At 58.8% G+C, this 16,654-nt stretch overlaps 1 protein-coding gene across 3 annotated transcripts in view; it reads left to right on the forward strand.

The window, feature by feature from the left end:
- Window positions 1–16,654, forward strand: part of Fbln1 (fibulin 1) — a 69,795-nt gene that overhangs the window by 3,037 nt on the left and 50,104 nt on the right. For 2 of the 3 annotated variants that reach the window (XM_076853383.2, XM_076853384.1), the window contains exons 2-4: window positions 8,675–8,780; window positions 14,402–14,537; window positions 16,047–16,218. In XM_076853383.2, coding sequence (XP_076709498.1) covers window positions 8,675–8,780; window positions 14,402–14,537; window positions 16,047–16,218 — 414 coding nt within the window. Of the gene's footprint in view, window positions 1–5,397; window positions 5,444–8,674; window positions 8,781–14,401; window positions 14,538–16,046; window positions 16,219–16,654 lie in introns of those variants that run through there. The other variant, XM_076853385.2, reaches the window with a different exon arrangement.

Below are 16,654 nucleotides of genomic sequence, written 5' to 3' on the forward strand. Positions count from 1 at the left end.
GGTCCTACACCAGGGCCAACCCTGGAAGCTGGGGTTCCTTGAGATCATTTGCTCATTCATTCATTCACAGTCAACGATTGAGTGACTGCTCAGCAATCACTGGTCGGATGTGCTGGTCCCAGTTCTGAAAGTGACTCAGAGATAGTGGCCCAGTCCTGTACCCTCTCTGGCCCTTCCCAACACTATGGATTGAGAGTGTGCCCTGCTCTGGGCGATTGTTGGAACTGAGGGGCTTTTGTTCGTAACTAGCATGACTCTCAACAACCCTGTGAAGTAGGTGACTCAGATTCACCTGAACCTCCTTTTCCTTCTGGATTGGTCATGTCACCTGCTGGAGTAGAAATGGACTACTGTAAGGTTTGATTTCTACATTTGAAGGCTTGCTTCTTATTCTGGTTTAAAAAAATCTCTCTGGACCTGGGAGTCAGTGCTGCCATGTAGGGTCAGGCCGCATCCGAGCTCCGTCCACCCACCTCCCTCCTCACAGCGCTGGGACTAGTGCGCCTGTCTCACCACCCCCCGGGCCCTGTGGCACCTGGCTGCCCCTCACTGTTCCCATCATACAGGGGAGGACACCGAGATGCAGGGAGCATGTCCCCAGCACACAGTGGCTCCAGGACTCCAGGCAGTGTCACCCTGCTAACCAGGACACTCCGTGGTGTCACCAACCCAAGTCTGACTGGTCCGAAGTCCAGCTTTAGGGGAAGCTGGTGTCCTGCAGTTGCAGTGAGCCTGGGCCGACCTTTATCGCAGAGCAGGGTTTGGAGCCCACTTGTGCGTGGCCTTGGGCCAGGTCCTGAGTCTCTTCCCCTCCCATGCCCCACTGGCTGGGGTCCTTTGAGATCATTTGCTCATTTATCCATTCACAGTGACTGAGTGACTGCTCAGCAGGCACTGGGCAGAGTGTAGACGGGAAGAGTCCCTGTCCTCCGGGTGCTGAGTACAGGGTTAATCATTTGTGCTAAGTGCTGGAAAGTTCAGGGAACAAAGAGACCATGCAGGGCAGGAAACAGATGTGCCCTGTGTGAGCCTGCAGGCTGGGGGCAGCCAGGAGGGCACTGGAGGAAGGGCAGGGGGCTGGTGTGGCAGGAATGCCCTGGCCAGGGGAGAGGAGGGCCCTGGGTGGCCTGACCAGCAGGGTGCGGGATCCAGCCAGCAGATGCAGAAGATGCGAGGTGGGTGGCGAGAGAGGCAGAGGCCCTGGGGGAGAAGGGTCCTGGAGGCCTAGGACCCCCTTGGACAGGGTGGGATGCTACAGAGGCGACCAGGTGTGGATGGCCCATGTGACATGTGGCACAGGAAGTGGCTGCCCGAGAGAGCCTGGGGGAAGGTCACTCCCCTCACCTCTCCAGCTGAGCCTTCTGCCCCTTCTGTCTTGCTGCATCCTCCTGCTTCTCTGCCTCAGACCCTTGTGGTCTCTGTGACTGCTGGGGACATGCTCAGGAATGGCAGGTGAGGCTTCAAGGACACAGGAACTCTTGGGTGGAGCTGAGGCCTGGAGCCCTAAGAGCAGACGCCAGCTCACCCTGCTGCTTCCCAAGGAGGCCTGTGGCCTTGGGTCTGTCCCCACTGGGTCCTGTGAGGCATGCAGAGGCTGCCAGCTGCCCAGGGCCCTGCGCTGGCATTTTCTTGTATTTCTGGATTCCAAGGTCCCGGGGTTCCTGAACCCAGGGAGTCCCCTCAGCTCTGCACAGCTTCAGACAAGGTGCCAGTGTTGATGGGCATGGTGCCCGCAGGATGTGTGAACTAGTAGGCACCGGGACACAGGTGGCAGAATCCCGTTCCCTTTCCAGAGCCCTGAGTCTTAGCCACTGCTGAGCTGCCTTTAGGACACTAGATCCCGTGGCTCACAGGCCACTCGGGAATGTGTTTGGACATTGCCCCAAACCCCTAAGATGTTTACAGCTAGCAGGCTGACATTCTGGAAGCTTCCACCCAGAGACTGGTAACGAATCCCTCTGACTGACAGCCCAGCATCTATGGTCTGGGAAAGACCATGTGGCCATGTCCTCACTTCAGGTCAAGGGCCTCTCCCCGTCCCTCTAAACCATGAGCCTCTCTGTGCCTGAGAGCCCGCATCGTCATCCCCACGATCCAAGTCCGTGCCATGATCTTTAGAAAGCCTGACGCACCTGGAAGCCGTTGAGTTTCACTGCTGTGCCAGGGGCAAATGGTGTCTGACCCCTGGGAACTGAGCCCCCGTCCGCCTGGACACCAGGCACTTCAGGTGGGGTGTGGCTTTCCAGGAGGCCACTGCCGGTGGGCGGGTGCAGGCCACCTGGCAGCATGTCAGCCCTGGGGAGTGTGCCGTTCCCACCAGGGCAGCTTCTTTTGGATTTCAAAGACTCTTCCTTGGCCAGGATACAGACTAGTCCCTTGCCCTGGATTGTCCTGTTCACCTTCCCACCCTACACTGCGCGCACTCACCCCACTGTGCGCCTGAAGGAACCAGGCCCCCGGGGTTAGTGAGATGGGCAGCCAGGTTGAGGCTGAGCTCTGCTTCTATTCATTCATTCATTCATTCATTCATTCATTCTTAGTACTGGGCACTGAACCTAGGGGAGTTTTACCACTGAGTTACATCCTACCCCTTGTTATATTTTATTTTGAGACAGACTCTTGCTAAGTTGCTGAGGATCTCGTTAAGTTGCTGAGGCTAGCCCCACACTTTGGATCCTCCTGCCTCAGCCTCTGGATTGCTGGGTGTGTCACAGTGCCTGGAAAGACTGGGCAGTTTCACCTCCTGCACTGTCTGTGGAATGTCGGGTGCAGGGTTAACTAAATTTTCAAGGGCTTGTTCTTGGCTTGCACTGAGTGTTCCTTGTGGGCCTCGCCACCTGGTCAGATGACAGGGATTACTTTGGAACTGTGGATGATGAGAGTTTCTTCTCAGACAAAAAAGGAGCTAATCAGTGAGAGAAGATTCCAGATTGTTCCCAGAGCGCGGCAGTGGGTCAGTGAGCCTGCCTGGCAGTTGAGAGACAGGGTGATCGGGGTGGGCTTGGGAAGCATGCAGCGTGGGACTTAACCTGGAAATATAGATCATGGAGCCATCATGGTCGTTGATGGTCAGGGGACAGGAGCAGCAGGGCTGGCCTCGGAGCTCCAGGTCCCTCCTGACATGCTCTAGGTCTGCTCAGGCGCAGGGGTCTTTTGTGGGGGATTGCTTGATCTTTGGCCTCTGATAGGTGGGCCTGGGACTGGTGCAGAGCTGGGCGGGTGCTGGGCTCACTGGGAGGCTTGGTGCCCATGAGTGTGGCATTGGGCTGAGGCCCATTACCCCCAGGTCCATTCCACCTGTGGCAGGTGGCAAATGGTGTCTGACCCCTGGGAACTGAGTCCCCCGTCCGCCTGGACACCAGGCACTTCAGGTGGGGTGTGGCTTTCCAGGAGGGGCCGGTGAGTCTTGGGCCCGCATTGAAGACACCGTGTGGCGTGTGGCATAAATGAGCAGGGCTGGGAGGAGAGGTACCTCTGTGTGCCTCAGAGTCTCTGACTTTTGTGGTGGGGCCATGAAGCTCAGGGTGCTGGCTTTTGGAGCCACGTGACCCAGGTCAGTGAGCCTGGGCAGCACTGCGGCCACCTCAGCAGGCCCCTGGGAATGTGTTTGGACCTTGCCCCAAACCCCTGAAATTTTGTTGAATTTCTAAAACCATCTTTATTCTTTTTAAAAGGTCACAGTTTGCGTAGTTACTGAGCATTTTAACTTTTCCCGTTTGGAGTCCCATGTCATCTCCTGTGCCTCCTGTCTGGCTGTTCTGCAAGAACATCTTAAAAGAAGTGACCAGGGGCTGGGGCTGTGACTCAGGGTTAGAGCACTGGCCTAGCAAGTGCCAGGGGTCGATCCTCAGCACCAAATAAAAATAAATAGATAAAATAAAGGTATTGTATCCAACTACAACCAAAAAATAAATATTAAAAAAAAAGACAGTGACCAAATTCATCTCTTCCCAGTGCTCAGATTAGTGATTAGAACAGCAATGGCTGAAAACGTTGAGTTCCTGGGCAGAGCACCGGCTCCTTTCCTAACACCTGTGGGCAGGTGGCTCACAAACACTAACTTTTGGAAGTGTTTTTTGTTTGTTTGTTTTTGCACTGGGGATTAAACCCAGGCACTTTACCTCTGAGCTACATCCCAACCCAGCCCTTTTAATTTTTTATTTTGAGACAGGGTCTACCTAAATTGCTGAGGCTGGCTTCGAACTTGCAATCCTCCTGCTTTAGCCTCCGGAGTTGCTGGGATTGCAGGCGTGCACCACCGCACCCAGCTTAAATGTACTTTTTATTGTAGTAAAATATGCATCACATAAAATGTACCCTCCTAACCAGTTCAGATGGCACAAGTAAATTCACATTGTCCTGCAGTGTCACCACCTGCCATCTCCAGAGCTTTCTCATCTTCCCCTCCCCCTCCTCAGCCCCTGGCAGCCCCTGTCTTACTGTGAACCTGGCTCCTCTTGGGACTTGTTAGGTGCCATTGTCCTGGGCCACAGTGATTTTCAAAATGGAGGAAAGCTCGCTTGCCTAGAAGGGACAAACCTGAAAACAGCAATTTGCCTTTCTAAGTGGAATGTGGCTTGGAGGAGACGCATCTGGGGTGGGGTCGGGACAGCACTGGCTTTTGTACTTCAGAGCTCCGGCCCTGCCCCTTCATGGAAGTGCCTGGGAAGACGTGGGTGGCTCTGGCTTTGGAGCCCAGGCTAATAACAGACCTTGTCTTGCTGAGACACACACAGCTTTTAAGGACCGACCTGCTGCAGAGACTGCCGTGGTTGGTATCTTGAGCCGTGACCAGGGGCTTCTCCAGCAGTCCTCCTGTGGCTTGGGGGCAGCCAGTGCTGAACTCCCAGGGAAAACCCTGCTGTCTCCAGGGCCAGGAAGTGGCAGTTCCATAGCCTGTAGCTCAGCCTGAAATTCTAATCAGCCCTTCACTCTGTGATGGCTGGTTCAGGGATGTCCCCTGGGGCCACCCCTCCAGGCCCTGGGTGACAAGGGAGAGGCCTTGTGGGGTGGGGGTCCTGCCCAAGCAGCCTCTGCATTTTAAGGGTGATCCTGCCCCCCCCCAACCCCCACCCCCATGGTTCTTTGTAATTAATACTCTGTGAGCCCCCAGGTGTGTGTTGGGCGAGGGAGAAAGATGCCCTCTCTGGCCACAGTGAGAGGAGAAGGATGCCCTCCCTGGCCGTGAGGAGGCCTTGATTCAGGGACTGCAGGACAGAGGAGCTTCGGATGCTGGAGCCCAGGCCCCGGAGCCGGAGAGTGCCAGGGACTCAGTGTGCAGTGCCCGCTGAGCGCTGGGCAGAGGTGGCCACACACTGGCTTGGGGCGGTGCTCACTAGTCCACGTCACTGGTCACTTCCTTCAGCCTCTGTTCTCGATTCTGCTTGAAGTTTGGGTTCCGAGAAGTCCCTGAGGTGACAGTTTGGCTGCAGGGTGCCCACAGGTACGCATTGTGGAAGAGAGCAGTGGGCTGTGTAGGGGAAGGAGGGAAGTAGGAAGGACCAGACGACTTTCCGCGCACCCAGTGACCTTCAGTGGCCATGCAAACCGGCTTCCCAGAAGGGTGTGGCCGAGGTTCAGGCGCAGTGGGAATCTGCCCAGAAGGGGGAGAGGAGCTCAGACCTCTCTGTCCTGAGAGTGCCCACTGCCCCGCTGTCCTGTCCCCAGAGCAGCGGCAGTCCTTCCAGAGGCGCATTCTCCCTGCGGACCCCTCTCAGCTTGGGCTCCAGCTCCCAGCAGGTCCCAGGCAGATGCCTCAGCCTTGACCAGGAGCCACGAGCCAGGCCAGTCCCGCTCCCCGGAGTCCCGAAGGCCTCTGCAGGCCACAGGTCCCCACTGGACACCCTAAGATTTCCACTCACAGCTGCGGGTGTGTACATGGAAGCCTGCTTTCGAGGACCAGGGGACAGAAAGCATTCCTCCCTACCCCCTCCGCTCCCCGGGCTCTGTGACTTTAGGGGAAAAGATTTAAATCAGTGTCCACAGTTTTTTACTCCTTCCTGGGAGTCAAAAATCGGAAGTGCCCCCAGCCCTGGGCTACTTCTCAACAGTGTGACTGACCACACACCACGAGATGAGTTTCAGGGACCGGGGAGGGGAGCAGGCAGAGAACAGGCCTTCTCTGAAGGGCTGCTCACGGGCCAGGGCCTTGCGGTTCGGGGATTGTTTGTTATAACAAGGACAGGAATGCCCTCCTGTGTCCTGTCCACCACTCTGTGTCATTGCTGTCCAGCCCAGCAGTGGTCTCTTCTTGGTTCTTCCTGGTCTCTCTGAGGAGGCTGAGCTGATTCCCATGCCCCTAGGGTCTGGGTGGCAGAGGCTGATCCCCAGGCCTGTCCCCAGGCCAGGGCCCCTACATTGCCCCTCTGTGCCTGAGTTCCAGCCCTGGGGCTGCTCAGGACATTGGAACTGCATCCCAGGGACATTCCGAGTTTCCTGGTGGACTGAAGGGCTTGGCATATGATTGTCCTGAGAACGAGGTGCCCTGTTCCTGGGGCTCCCTGACAGGAATCATTTCCGCAGCTCCGGCTGCTGAGTTCCTGCCCTGCTGAGCGGGGACAGGCATCTGTATGTACTTGGTTTTGCTTTGCTTCATCTAAGGGAGGCTGGGGGCTGCAGCTCTTCCATGGGGTTCCACACTCACACCGGCTGTGCCTCCCGCATTCTCAGGAGTGACAGTGAGTCAATCCCTGTCAATCATGTAACCTGTGATGGAGCTCCTGTTACGGGGAACTTACTCTGTGTTTGGAACTTGATAAAGTTTGTCCGCCTCCTTGGCCACCCAGCAAGTTCTTGCAATCCACTCTAGCACTGAGAAACCCGAGGCTTCAGGTGCAGGAGCCTGGCGGGGTCACAGAAGGTGCTAGAGCTGGCTCTGGGGCCCAGCCCATCTGGCTCCAAACTTCGGCCCTTTCTGCTCGGCTCTGTTTGCCATGCACCCACTTCTGTGCCGAGGGGTAGGGGAACAAGAGACGGCCGCACCCCAGGACCTCTGGCTGGCTTGGTGAAGCTGACAGTCAGAAGGTCAGAGGCTGGTGGTGTGAGGGCCAGGGTGGCCAGGCGGGAGCCCGGGCCCTGCGTCAGGCGGGCTGAGGCTGCAGGCAGGGGCTGAGGGCTGGAGTGTGGGGTGACCAGGTGCCGGGAGTGATGGCCACATGGGCAGGGCAGTCTTGCCGTCAGCCCCCTGCAGGGCACGTCACCATCATGTGGGGCTTGAACCACAGCTCTCCTCGACTCGTGAGGTCCTGTGTTTTGTGAATGCTGTTTTTAAACAATAAACTGGAGTGAGAGAGCCTAGTAATAGGAGCCCAGTGGCTGGTCCCATGATGGCAGGCCTCCCTTGTGACCGTCCTCGGCTCTGGTGCTCTGAGGCCTGTGACTCCAGCCCACTGATGAGAGCAGCCTGCCATGAGTCCTCCCTGTTCACCAGACCACACCCTCAGGGACCATGGAGGGACAGCTTGGGGGTGGGCTGTGGGGCCGCGGAGGCAGGCTTCCATCCTTGACCACCCGGCCAGCCCAGGGGAGCCGGGGTTACAGGGATGGGTGGGGACTTCTTTCACTGCAGAGAGCTGCTCAGTCTTCCAGAAGCCCTGGGGGGAAGGGCAACCCCTGCAACAGTCTTAGGGGTGTGAGGACCCTGCTCCTGGCCTCGTGGAGTGGCCCTGCTGGGCCTCAGCTCCTGTGTGCGCTGGCCACGCCCATCCCGAATGCTCCTCCTGACCCTCTGAGAGGGGACAGGGAGTCCAGGACTTGTGGTGGCCGAGGGCGCATAGTCAGGGAAGTCTTGGTTTCTCACAAGAGCAAGACTTCCTGTGGGCCACTTCCTGTGGGCGAGAGCCGGCCTTGAAGAATGGAGGGCTCAGCAGGCTCCAGCCGTCCAGCCTGCGGGCACTTTTCCCCAGGGCCCTGGAAAGCTGATAGTGAGGAAGCCTGGTGTTTCCTGAGCCTGTCTGCAGTGTCCTGCTGGGAGGTGGCCTCTGCCTGGCAGTGGAGGCCTTGGGCACTTGTCCTTCTTGGCCTGCTGACCCTTATGTTGAGAGCGAAGGATGTGGCACCTTGAGACCCAGCTGCACCTCCCAGGGGTATGGCAGGGTCTTCTTCCCAGGAGGGGAGGGCCCAGGGTTCTGAGCAGAGTGCCCTGAGGCCACAGCCTGGGCTGGCAGAGGACCTGGGCGCCCAGCTCAGCCTGGTGCTGAGGGCCGGCTGCTCAGCCAGGTGGCTGTGCTCTGTCTTCACAGAGGGTTTGTGGCAAACGAGGGTGGAGGCCGTTGCCAGCATGATTTCGCTGCTGACCCCTCTTCCTGCGTTGGAGACCCCTCTCCGCACCCCCTGCAGGGACTCAGGCTGGTTGTGCCGGGGTGCTTCCCATGCACGACTGGGCAGGGCCCACTAGATCATGCAGGCAGCGACCCTGACCCATCCCTGATGGGTGGCTGGGGCAGGGGTGCTGAGCTGTACCCCATCAGAATTGGGGGGAGCAGGCTGCTTCCTGGGGTCACGGAGTTCTCGGTCCTCGTCTGCAGAGTGACTCAGGGAAGTGCCGTTTGTGCCCGCTGCCCTTCCATCCCTGGCCAGATGTTGGTCAGGGCTAAGGAAGCAGCTGTCCTGCTGGTGCGCCTGGAGGGTGAGCAATGCATGGCAATTCACCCGCCTGCTGTCCTCTCCCTCACAGTGGGCGCAGACGTCCCCATGGAGGCTTGCTGTGCAGATGGACATCGGATGGCCACTCAGCACCGAGACTGCTCGCTGCCTTACGCCTCGGAGTCTAAGGAGTGCAGGTGTGTTTGCCCGTGGCCACCTTCTGACCCTAACAGTGTTTCTTTAGGGGGAAGTGGGGGAGGAAGGACCCCCAGGACAGGCAGGACTCACCCGCAGGCCAGCTGGGATGCATCTGCGTCCCCTCCCTCCCCAGCTCCTTCCTCTGCACCCGAAGGCCTCACATAGGACCCTGCTCTCCTTTCTGGGCCCCCCTGTCTATGTGGGGACATCTGATCCCTTCCCAGGGCTGGAAGCAAGTAGGTTGGGGTTTGCAGCCCAGCCTGTCCCATCTGGGCAGCTGTGGGCGAGTCTGTTTCTTCCAAAGAAAAGAGCGTTTTGTTCTGGGGGTCAGTGAGATTGTGGGTCTGGACGTGCTTTTCCAGTGGACACCTGAAGGCTCAGAGGCCAGGCCCTAAGCAGGAGTCCCACAGACAGTTGTCCACCACACTCCACAGCTGGCATCTGGGCTGTCTTCTCTCCCTAAATTGACTCAAGCATCCTCAAAATTTGGGATAATATATATTTAGAATAAATGATGAGAATAGGTCATGTTGATCATATCATGAAAAGAATAGCAAGCTTTTCAGAGCACCTACTGCGCGCTGTGCATTTGACATACACCGTCTTGTGTCACCTTGTTATTAATCCATGTTATAGACAAGGAAACGGGCATCCCCGTGTGCACAGCTGGTAAACTGTGAAGCTGGGCTCCGAGCCATGCCTGCTGGCCTGGGAGCACGTGGCAGGGAGGTGGAGGAAGGCTTCTGGGGTTGGCTGCCCCTTAGTTTTCTCTACCTCTAGTCTGACTCTGCGCTGCCCTGGCCCTGGGCACCATGCGTGCTGGTTGGACGGCTGTCACAGGAGGATGCACAGGGACATCTCTTTTGCCTTCTGGGCAGCTTTGCCTTTGTGCTGGCGTTGAGTGCGCTGTGCCTGCCAGTGGTGACCGGTGACGTAGATCCTGACCCAGGAGACTCTTGACAAGTCAAAAGCATGAAAGGCCAAACAAAGGAAGAGAGGGCAGGGGCCTCAGAGGGGTGGAGTGACTGGAAGCCACCCGTCACTGTGCAGAGCCCGCGAGCGAGCTTGGCTGGCAGGGTGCTTAGCACCGCAGCTGCTGGTGGTTGTGTAGTCGTGGGTGTTCAGCGCCAAGGGTTCTGCTTACGGGCTGTGCTGGCCCAAGGCAGCCTGACCCTGGGAAGGACAAGGCCGGAGGTGAGAGCTGAGCCAGCCTGGATCCTCGGTTTCCCCCAGTGCACTTCTCCTTCAGGTTGGTCAGATGATTGCAGATGATGCCTGAAACCAGTGGCACCAAGTCACATGTGGGAGTGCCAGCTCTGTGACACTGCCCGAGGACAGGGGCTCGACAGGCATCAGGCTCCTTGCAGAGAGGAGCCAGCCGTTGTTCTTGACCTCATCCCAGCAGGGCACCTTCCACACCCACTAGGAGCTTCCTGATCCCTAACCTCGGAGAAGACAGTTTTCCCCAGGAGGTGGGGCTGCCCCGCTCCTGTCGACCCTCCGCCTGTGTCTCTGTCTCCTCCTCACTCAGGGCTGTGGAAAATTCCGGTGGGGTTGTGTGGGTTTCCAGATCACAGTGTCCCCAGGATGTGTTATTGAGCACCCAGGACACCAGTCAATGTCATCGAATGCCAATGACTGGCCCTTTGCTTTACTGAGGCCTGATGGCTCATCCCAGGAGTCACAGGCAGGGGCTGAGCACCTGTGGGACTCACAGTTTCAGTAAATCTCCACTTTCATTCCTTTAGCCCATCAGTCCTTGTTGACCCTGGTGCTGTTGGAAGCCCAGGTGGAGGAGGGGCTGAGCCCCATGCTGGGCCTCCTGGGCAGGAGTTGAGGGTGGGGGCAACCAGGATTCTCCGGGTTAGCTCCCCTGGGTGGGCAGGGGCTCATCGAGGCTGGCAGGGGTCAGCCCACCTGAAGCTCTAGCAGTGCCGGGTGCCGGGTGCGGGGTGGGCGGGTGATGCTGGCTCTGAGGTTTCCTCCATTCACTGGTCATTTTACACTGGGCCCTCATCAGGCCCAACATTCCTTAGATCCCAATCCAGATCCCCCTAAAACCTTGGGCTGGACTTCACCCATGAGTCCTTCACCCTCTTGGAGGAACGTGGCCCACGAGGAGCCCACACCCACAGCTATCTCTGAGCCAACGTCTCCAACAGCCTGTGTGCTTCACCAGGGTCATGGGGGCAGCGTTCTGTCTGAGCGGGGGGGGGGGGGGAGGTCAGGGAACGAGGAGGCCAGGCCTCAGGAGCTGCCTTCTAGAACATGCCACAACTAACCTTAGGATGGTAAACGCACGTTGGGTTTGTAGGAGGGTCGTGTGTGCCATGTGGGGAAGGAGATCCCGGGGAGGGAGTCGGGTCTTCTGCTCAGGCCATCTGAGCCAGCCCCGGAGTGGAGTGTGGGGAAGGGCATCCAGGCTGGGGAACAGTCGGTACAGGGGCTCAAAGGAGCTGCAGTGCAGGCTGACCAGGCAGCAGCTGGGGGCCAGGGGGCTGCACAGAGTGAGTGGTGGCTGGACTGGGCGGAAGGACATGAGCTCAGGAGGAATCCAGGCTGGCCAGGGTGCTGCAGGGTGGTTGTCCCAGGCCTGGTGGCCATTGCAGAGGCTGACTGAAGTGGGCTGAGAGCTGGTGGAAGGTTCTGAGCAGGGATAAGTGGGCGCTTATCTGTCTGAACTTGCCTTTAAAAGGGACCCTGCCTGGAAGGAGGGGGGAGAGGGAGGAAGATGGAAGCCTAGGCCCTAATTAACTGTTTTGACAATCCCGGGAGATGCTGGTGATTTGGAGCTGGGTGAGAACCCAGAGAGAGTGGAGAGACTCTGCTGGCTGTGGGCGTGACTTGGAGGCAGGCCACCAGGTTGTCCTTACTGAGTGGACTGGGATGCAGAGGTGGCCTTGGGCTCCGCTCCAGGGCCTGGCTATGAGGGGCTGGGCAGGCAGTTTGGGTGAGAAGGGGCACTGGAGAGGCAGCTGGGGTGCTGGGACGGGCACATTTGTTTAGGGTGCACATGTGTCTAGGGTGCCCTTGGACATCTAAGAGGAGATCCAAGGGGGCCTCTGGGAGCCTGGTCAGGAGCTGGAGTGCACAGAAAGGAACGCCCACCTGCATGCAGGTGGCAGGAGAGGCTGGTGGGTTGGCAGGAAGGTGAGGTGGAGGGAGGCCCTGGGTCCTCCTATGTGGGGCCAGTTAGGGTGGACAGGCCCCTTACAAACCCACCATGGGCCGAGTGCAGAGATGCAGCCTGTCACCCCAGCCACTCGGGCAGCTGAGACAGGAGGATCACAATGCAAAGCCAGCCTCAGCAACTTAGTGAGGGCCTATCTCGGGCTGGGGATGTGGCTCAGTGGTTAAGTGCCCCTGGGTTTAACCCTTAGTCACAAAACAAACAACCCGCCCCTGCACCCCAGGACCAGGACGTGCTTGGCAAGTCTAGCCAGGGAGAGCGTTTGGGGCAGGTGACAGAGGCTCTGCCAGGACAGGGTAGAGTGACCAGCTTCATGACTGTCCCCAGAATGGCACCTAGAAACTCTGGTTCTTTGGTTTGCAAACCGGTTCCCTTAGCAGTCCCGGAAGAGGGGGCTGCGGCTGGGCAGCTCTGTGCTCCCCTCCCGGTGCCCTCAGCCAAGACCCATTGCCTTCAACGTGCGCGAGGACCACCATCAGCCCAAGGTCACCCACCCAGGAAGTGAAGGTGGGTGGGGACGGCAGCCAGGTGCTCTGGGCTGACTCTTGACATGGCCTTTGCCAGCCACTCAAATGCCAGGGCCAGTCGGACAAAGGCGGCCGTGACGTTGGGTGAGGCTTTAACCTCCAGGCCACTACTGTGCCCCAGGGCTCAAGGGCCACTGTGACATGGCTGGCTGAGGGAGGTGGCATTGCCTGACCCTGCAGGCGAGGAAAGCCTTCCTGAGGCTGGACTGCTTGTCCAGGACGCAGCCAGAGGAGAGCAGGACTTGCAGCCAGCCCTCCAGATGGCCGCCCTGGCTCCTTCCCCTCAGGACAGGGTCTAGCACCCGCTGTCGCCCCCCTCCCCAGGCTGGAGAGGAACTGACCCGCCCAGGCCAAGGCTTTCAAGTACCTGGAGCCTGCACCCCCGACCAGCAGGCCAGAGGGGCTGCAGCCAGTTGTTTTAAACAGTGGTAAAAAGCACGCGACCCGAGAGGCACTCTCCTGGTGTCTGGGTGTGCGCTCCCGTGGCAGTTAGCCACCCATGATGGCCAGCCAGCGCGCCAGCACCTGCCTCCTGGGCTCTTCGTCCAGCAGAGGCGGAACTCTGACCCCATTAAGTGCTCACTGTCCTTCCTGCTCCTCTGCCCCAGCCCCCGCGACCCCCTCTGTTTTCTGTCGTGAACTCAGCCTCTCCAGGACTCGTGTTGGTGGGGTCACAAGGGCCTTGTCCCGCTGTGGCTGTTCGTGTTCCTTGGTGTGGCATCAAGGTTTCCTTCTTCTCAAGGCTGAATGCAGACCAGATGGCCGGCCTGTCGAGGGCACTGTGGGCAGGCCTCTCTTTCAGACCCTGCTCTGGATTCTCCCGGGCACACACCTAGGAGCAGGGGCGCTGGGTCCTGATTCTATTGTTGATTTTTTGAGGAACCGCATGCTGTTTCCCAAATGGCTGCCCCATTTCCATTGCCGAGAGCAGAGCGTGAGGGCTCGCCTCTCCACTCTGCTGCCAACATTTGTGACTCTCTGTTTAGCAAAAAGGTTTTGAATGAATGTGTGGCATGTGTGGATCTGGTAAGGGCCAGGACAGCGCCAGCAGTTTAGTGAAGTGCCTGTCATTTGCTCACCCACTGTGAGCCTGGGCACGGTGTGTAACTGCTCAGTGTAGACAGATCCACTCTGAAGCCAGGGGAGTCATGAGCCGGGGGGAAGGCTGGTGTAGATTTCGGTTCCTCCAGGGTGGTGGGGGGGACGGGAAGGTGGGGCCTGTGTCTGGGGCAGAGGCCACCTGGATGGCTGCACGGGGAGGCTGTGAGCCCCGCCCTCTCTGCCAGACGCAGTGGGTGATTCTACTGCCCTTGCTGACTGTGGCTGGAGCTGGGGTCATTTCGGGTCTGGACGGGAGTCGCCCGTGCACACACACCTCCTGCTTGCTGCCTGTGGGCCAGCTCTCTGGTCCCAGCTCTCTGGTCCCCTGGCTGTCTGAGGAACTGACCCTGGCAGGTCACGTCCTCCTCCCTCCCTGAGCCCTCCATACCTGAGAGGCGTGGCAGAGCTGGGGGCCACACCGGGAGCCACCGTTGCAGCCTTTAGCTCTCTGGCTTGTCCCTGTGAGCCTGGACGGTGGGCGTGAGTGCTGAGAACTCAGTGTGGCGCAGGACGAGGTGGGCCGGCATCGGCAGCCCCGGGGCTGTGTCTTAAATATGGGGACGTTCTGTGGGAGAGGCGAGGCTCAGAGCGGACTCTTCCCTCTGGGTCACAACTCGGGGTCCCGACGCAGCCCATATACCACCCTGCGGTCTTTCTAACTACACACTTACTGGGCACCTTCTGTATGCCGAGGGCTGTGTGTCTGTCCTGGGAGCCGGGGGAGGGGAAGCCGCGGAGGACAGAGCCCTGCAGCTGGCCGTGGGCCACTGCAGACCCGTGCAGCCCTGCCCTCTGCCCCCAGGATGGTCCAGGAGCAGTGCTGCTACAGCCAGCTGGAGGAGCTGCACTGTGCCGCGGGCATCAACCTGGCCAGCGACCAGGGCGCCTGTGTCCCGCCGCGTGGTGACAACGCCAGCCTCGAGGCCATGTTCATGAAGGTGAGGACCTGGGGACCACATGGGGCCACCGCCACCCCTGACGGCCACAGGCCAGGGCCCCCATGAGCAGCACTATCCATCACACCACTCCCCGGCCCACCCCCTGGCTGCCTGGGCCAGGAAGGGCAAGGCCACTCAAGTGCCCCCTCCCACACGGGTGGTGGGTAGAGCTCACCTACCAACCTCCAAGCTGGCTAAAGGGTGAGAGGCTGAGGTGCGGCCCCCCCTAGGAACACGGGGAGGACCTGGCACACCCTGCCCAGGCCTCAGACACAGTGCAAGGTCAGGCCGTCCAGGGCCCCGAGTTCTCTGCTCAGTTCCTTGTGAGCCCCCTGACAATGTCCAGGAGGTCCTCGGGCTTCTGTGTGCCTCGGGCTAGTTGGGCTTAGAGCTCAGAATGGACCCTTATAAGGACCTCTGATAATACATGACTTTTATGACCACCCTGGAGGAAAAAACTGAAGTTCAGAGAGGCCCCCACTCCAAAGTGGCCTCTCAGCAGCCCTGTCAGGGGACCAGACGGACTCCCACCCTGAAGGTGAAGTGTGAATCACTGGCAGAATCCCTTTCCCCGAGTGCTGCTGGGACCCCACCTCCAGACCAGGTCACTGAGGGCCACCTAGTGATGTGGGAAGACCCACAGAGCCACTCGGCCTCTCCCTTACCTCTGCTGAGGGAGGGAAAATAAGCCGGGCAGGAGGAGGCCAGGTTTGGAGGCTGAGAAAGTACCAAAGAGTGGAGTCCCTGGGCCCTCCCCTTCCCACCAGGAGGCAAGGGGGGATTCCTGGAGCAGGAATCTGGCCCATGTCTGGATTCTAGAGTTGTCACATGGGCTCCTTCCTGGGGGTCCTGCACACAGATGGGCCATAGAGGGAGACCCTGGGGCAGGGATCCCCAGGCCCCTGAGGGCGTTGGCTGGAGGAGGCGCTGCGGTGAGGGAGCTGGGGGAGGCGGGTGGCCTGGTCAAGGTCCTGGCAGCAGGACCTGGGTGTCCATGGCTGCCTCCTCGCAGGGCTGGGCTCCACTGGTGCCACCTGCAGGCCGTAACCCTGTCCCCTGCTTTGCTGGTGCCTTAAGGTTCTTGTGCTTTCAAAGCACAGCCTGGACCCCCGGGAGCCTGGAGGTGGACATGCGTTCCTTCCAGGGGCAGTGGAGACATCTTAGACCACACAAACAACCAGCATCCAGGGCTTTGTGGGGCTCCCTCTCCCTGGAGGGGTGGGGGGTGGGGTGGCTCTGCAGGGCAGGGTGTGAGGGCAGTCCTTAGCAGGTTGGAAGGGGAGGCAGGACTTGTGCTCGGGGCCAGGCACTGCAGGTCCCCTTCCAAAGCTGATCAGGAGAGCTGGGTGGCTTCGCTGTGTACCGTGGAATTTCGGGGAAACACCTAGTGGCTAAGTCAGATGTGCCCCCCCACCCGCTGTTCATGCTGAAGACCAGGGGAATCCAAGAGGCGTCCCCTGGGTCCCTGTGGGACCCTGTGTGGGCCTGTCTGAGTTTTGCTATTTTCAGAGATGCTGCCACTGCTGTGTGCTGGGGCGGGTGGCCCAGGCCCGGGGCCAGAGCTGCGAGCCCAGCCTCATGATCGGCTACCAGTGTGGGCTGGTGTTCCGGGCATGCTGTGTCAAGGGACAGGAGACGGCGGACTTCACCCCTGGGGATGTAGGGGACCTCCAAGACACAGGTAATCCCCCTCTTCCCTCTTGGGCGGTGCACTAGTCAAGGTTCTCTGGGGTGTGTGTGTGTACATAAGCAAGGTTGGCCCTCTCTGTCCATAGTTGTGACATTCATGGATTCAACCAACCACAAATCAAAAATATGGGAGAAAAAAAATTGCATCTGCACTGAGCATGTGCAGACTCTTCCCCATGTTATTCCCTAAATAATGTAGCCTAACAGCTGTGTACTTATCTGTGTTGTATGCTCACAGCCACAGCAATGTTTGCAGCAGCTCAGTTCACAATAGCCAAGCAATGGAACCCACTAGGTGACCCTCAACAGATGAATGGATAAAGAAAATGTGGTATATATACACTATGGAATATTTCTCAGCCATAAAGAAAAATGAAATTATGGCATTTGCTCATAAGTGGATGGAACTGGAGACTACCATGCTAATT

This window comes from Callospermophilus lateralis, chromosome 4 (genome assembly GCF_048772815.1).
Source record: "Callospermophilus lateralis isolate mCalLat2 chromosome 4, mCalLat2.hap1, whole genome shotgun sequence".
In the NCBI taxonomy this organism is placed as follows: domain Eukaryota; kingdom Metazoa; phylum Chordata; class Mammalia; order Rodentia; family Sciuridae; genus Callospermophilus; species Callospermophilus lateralis.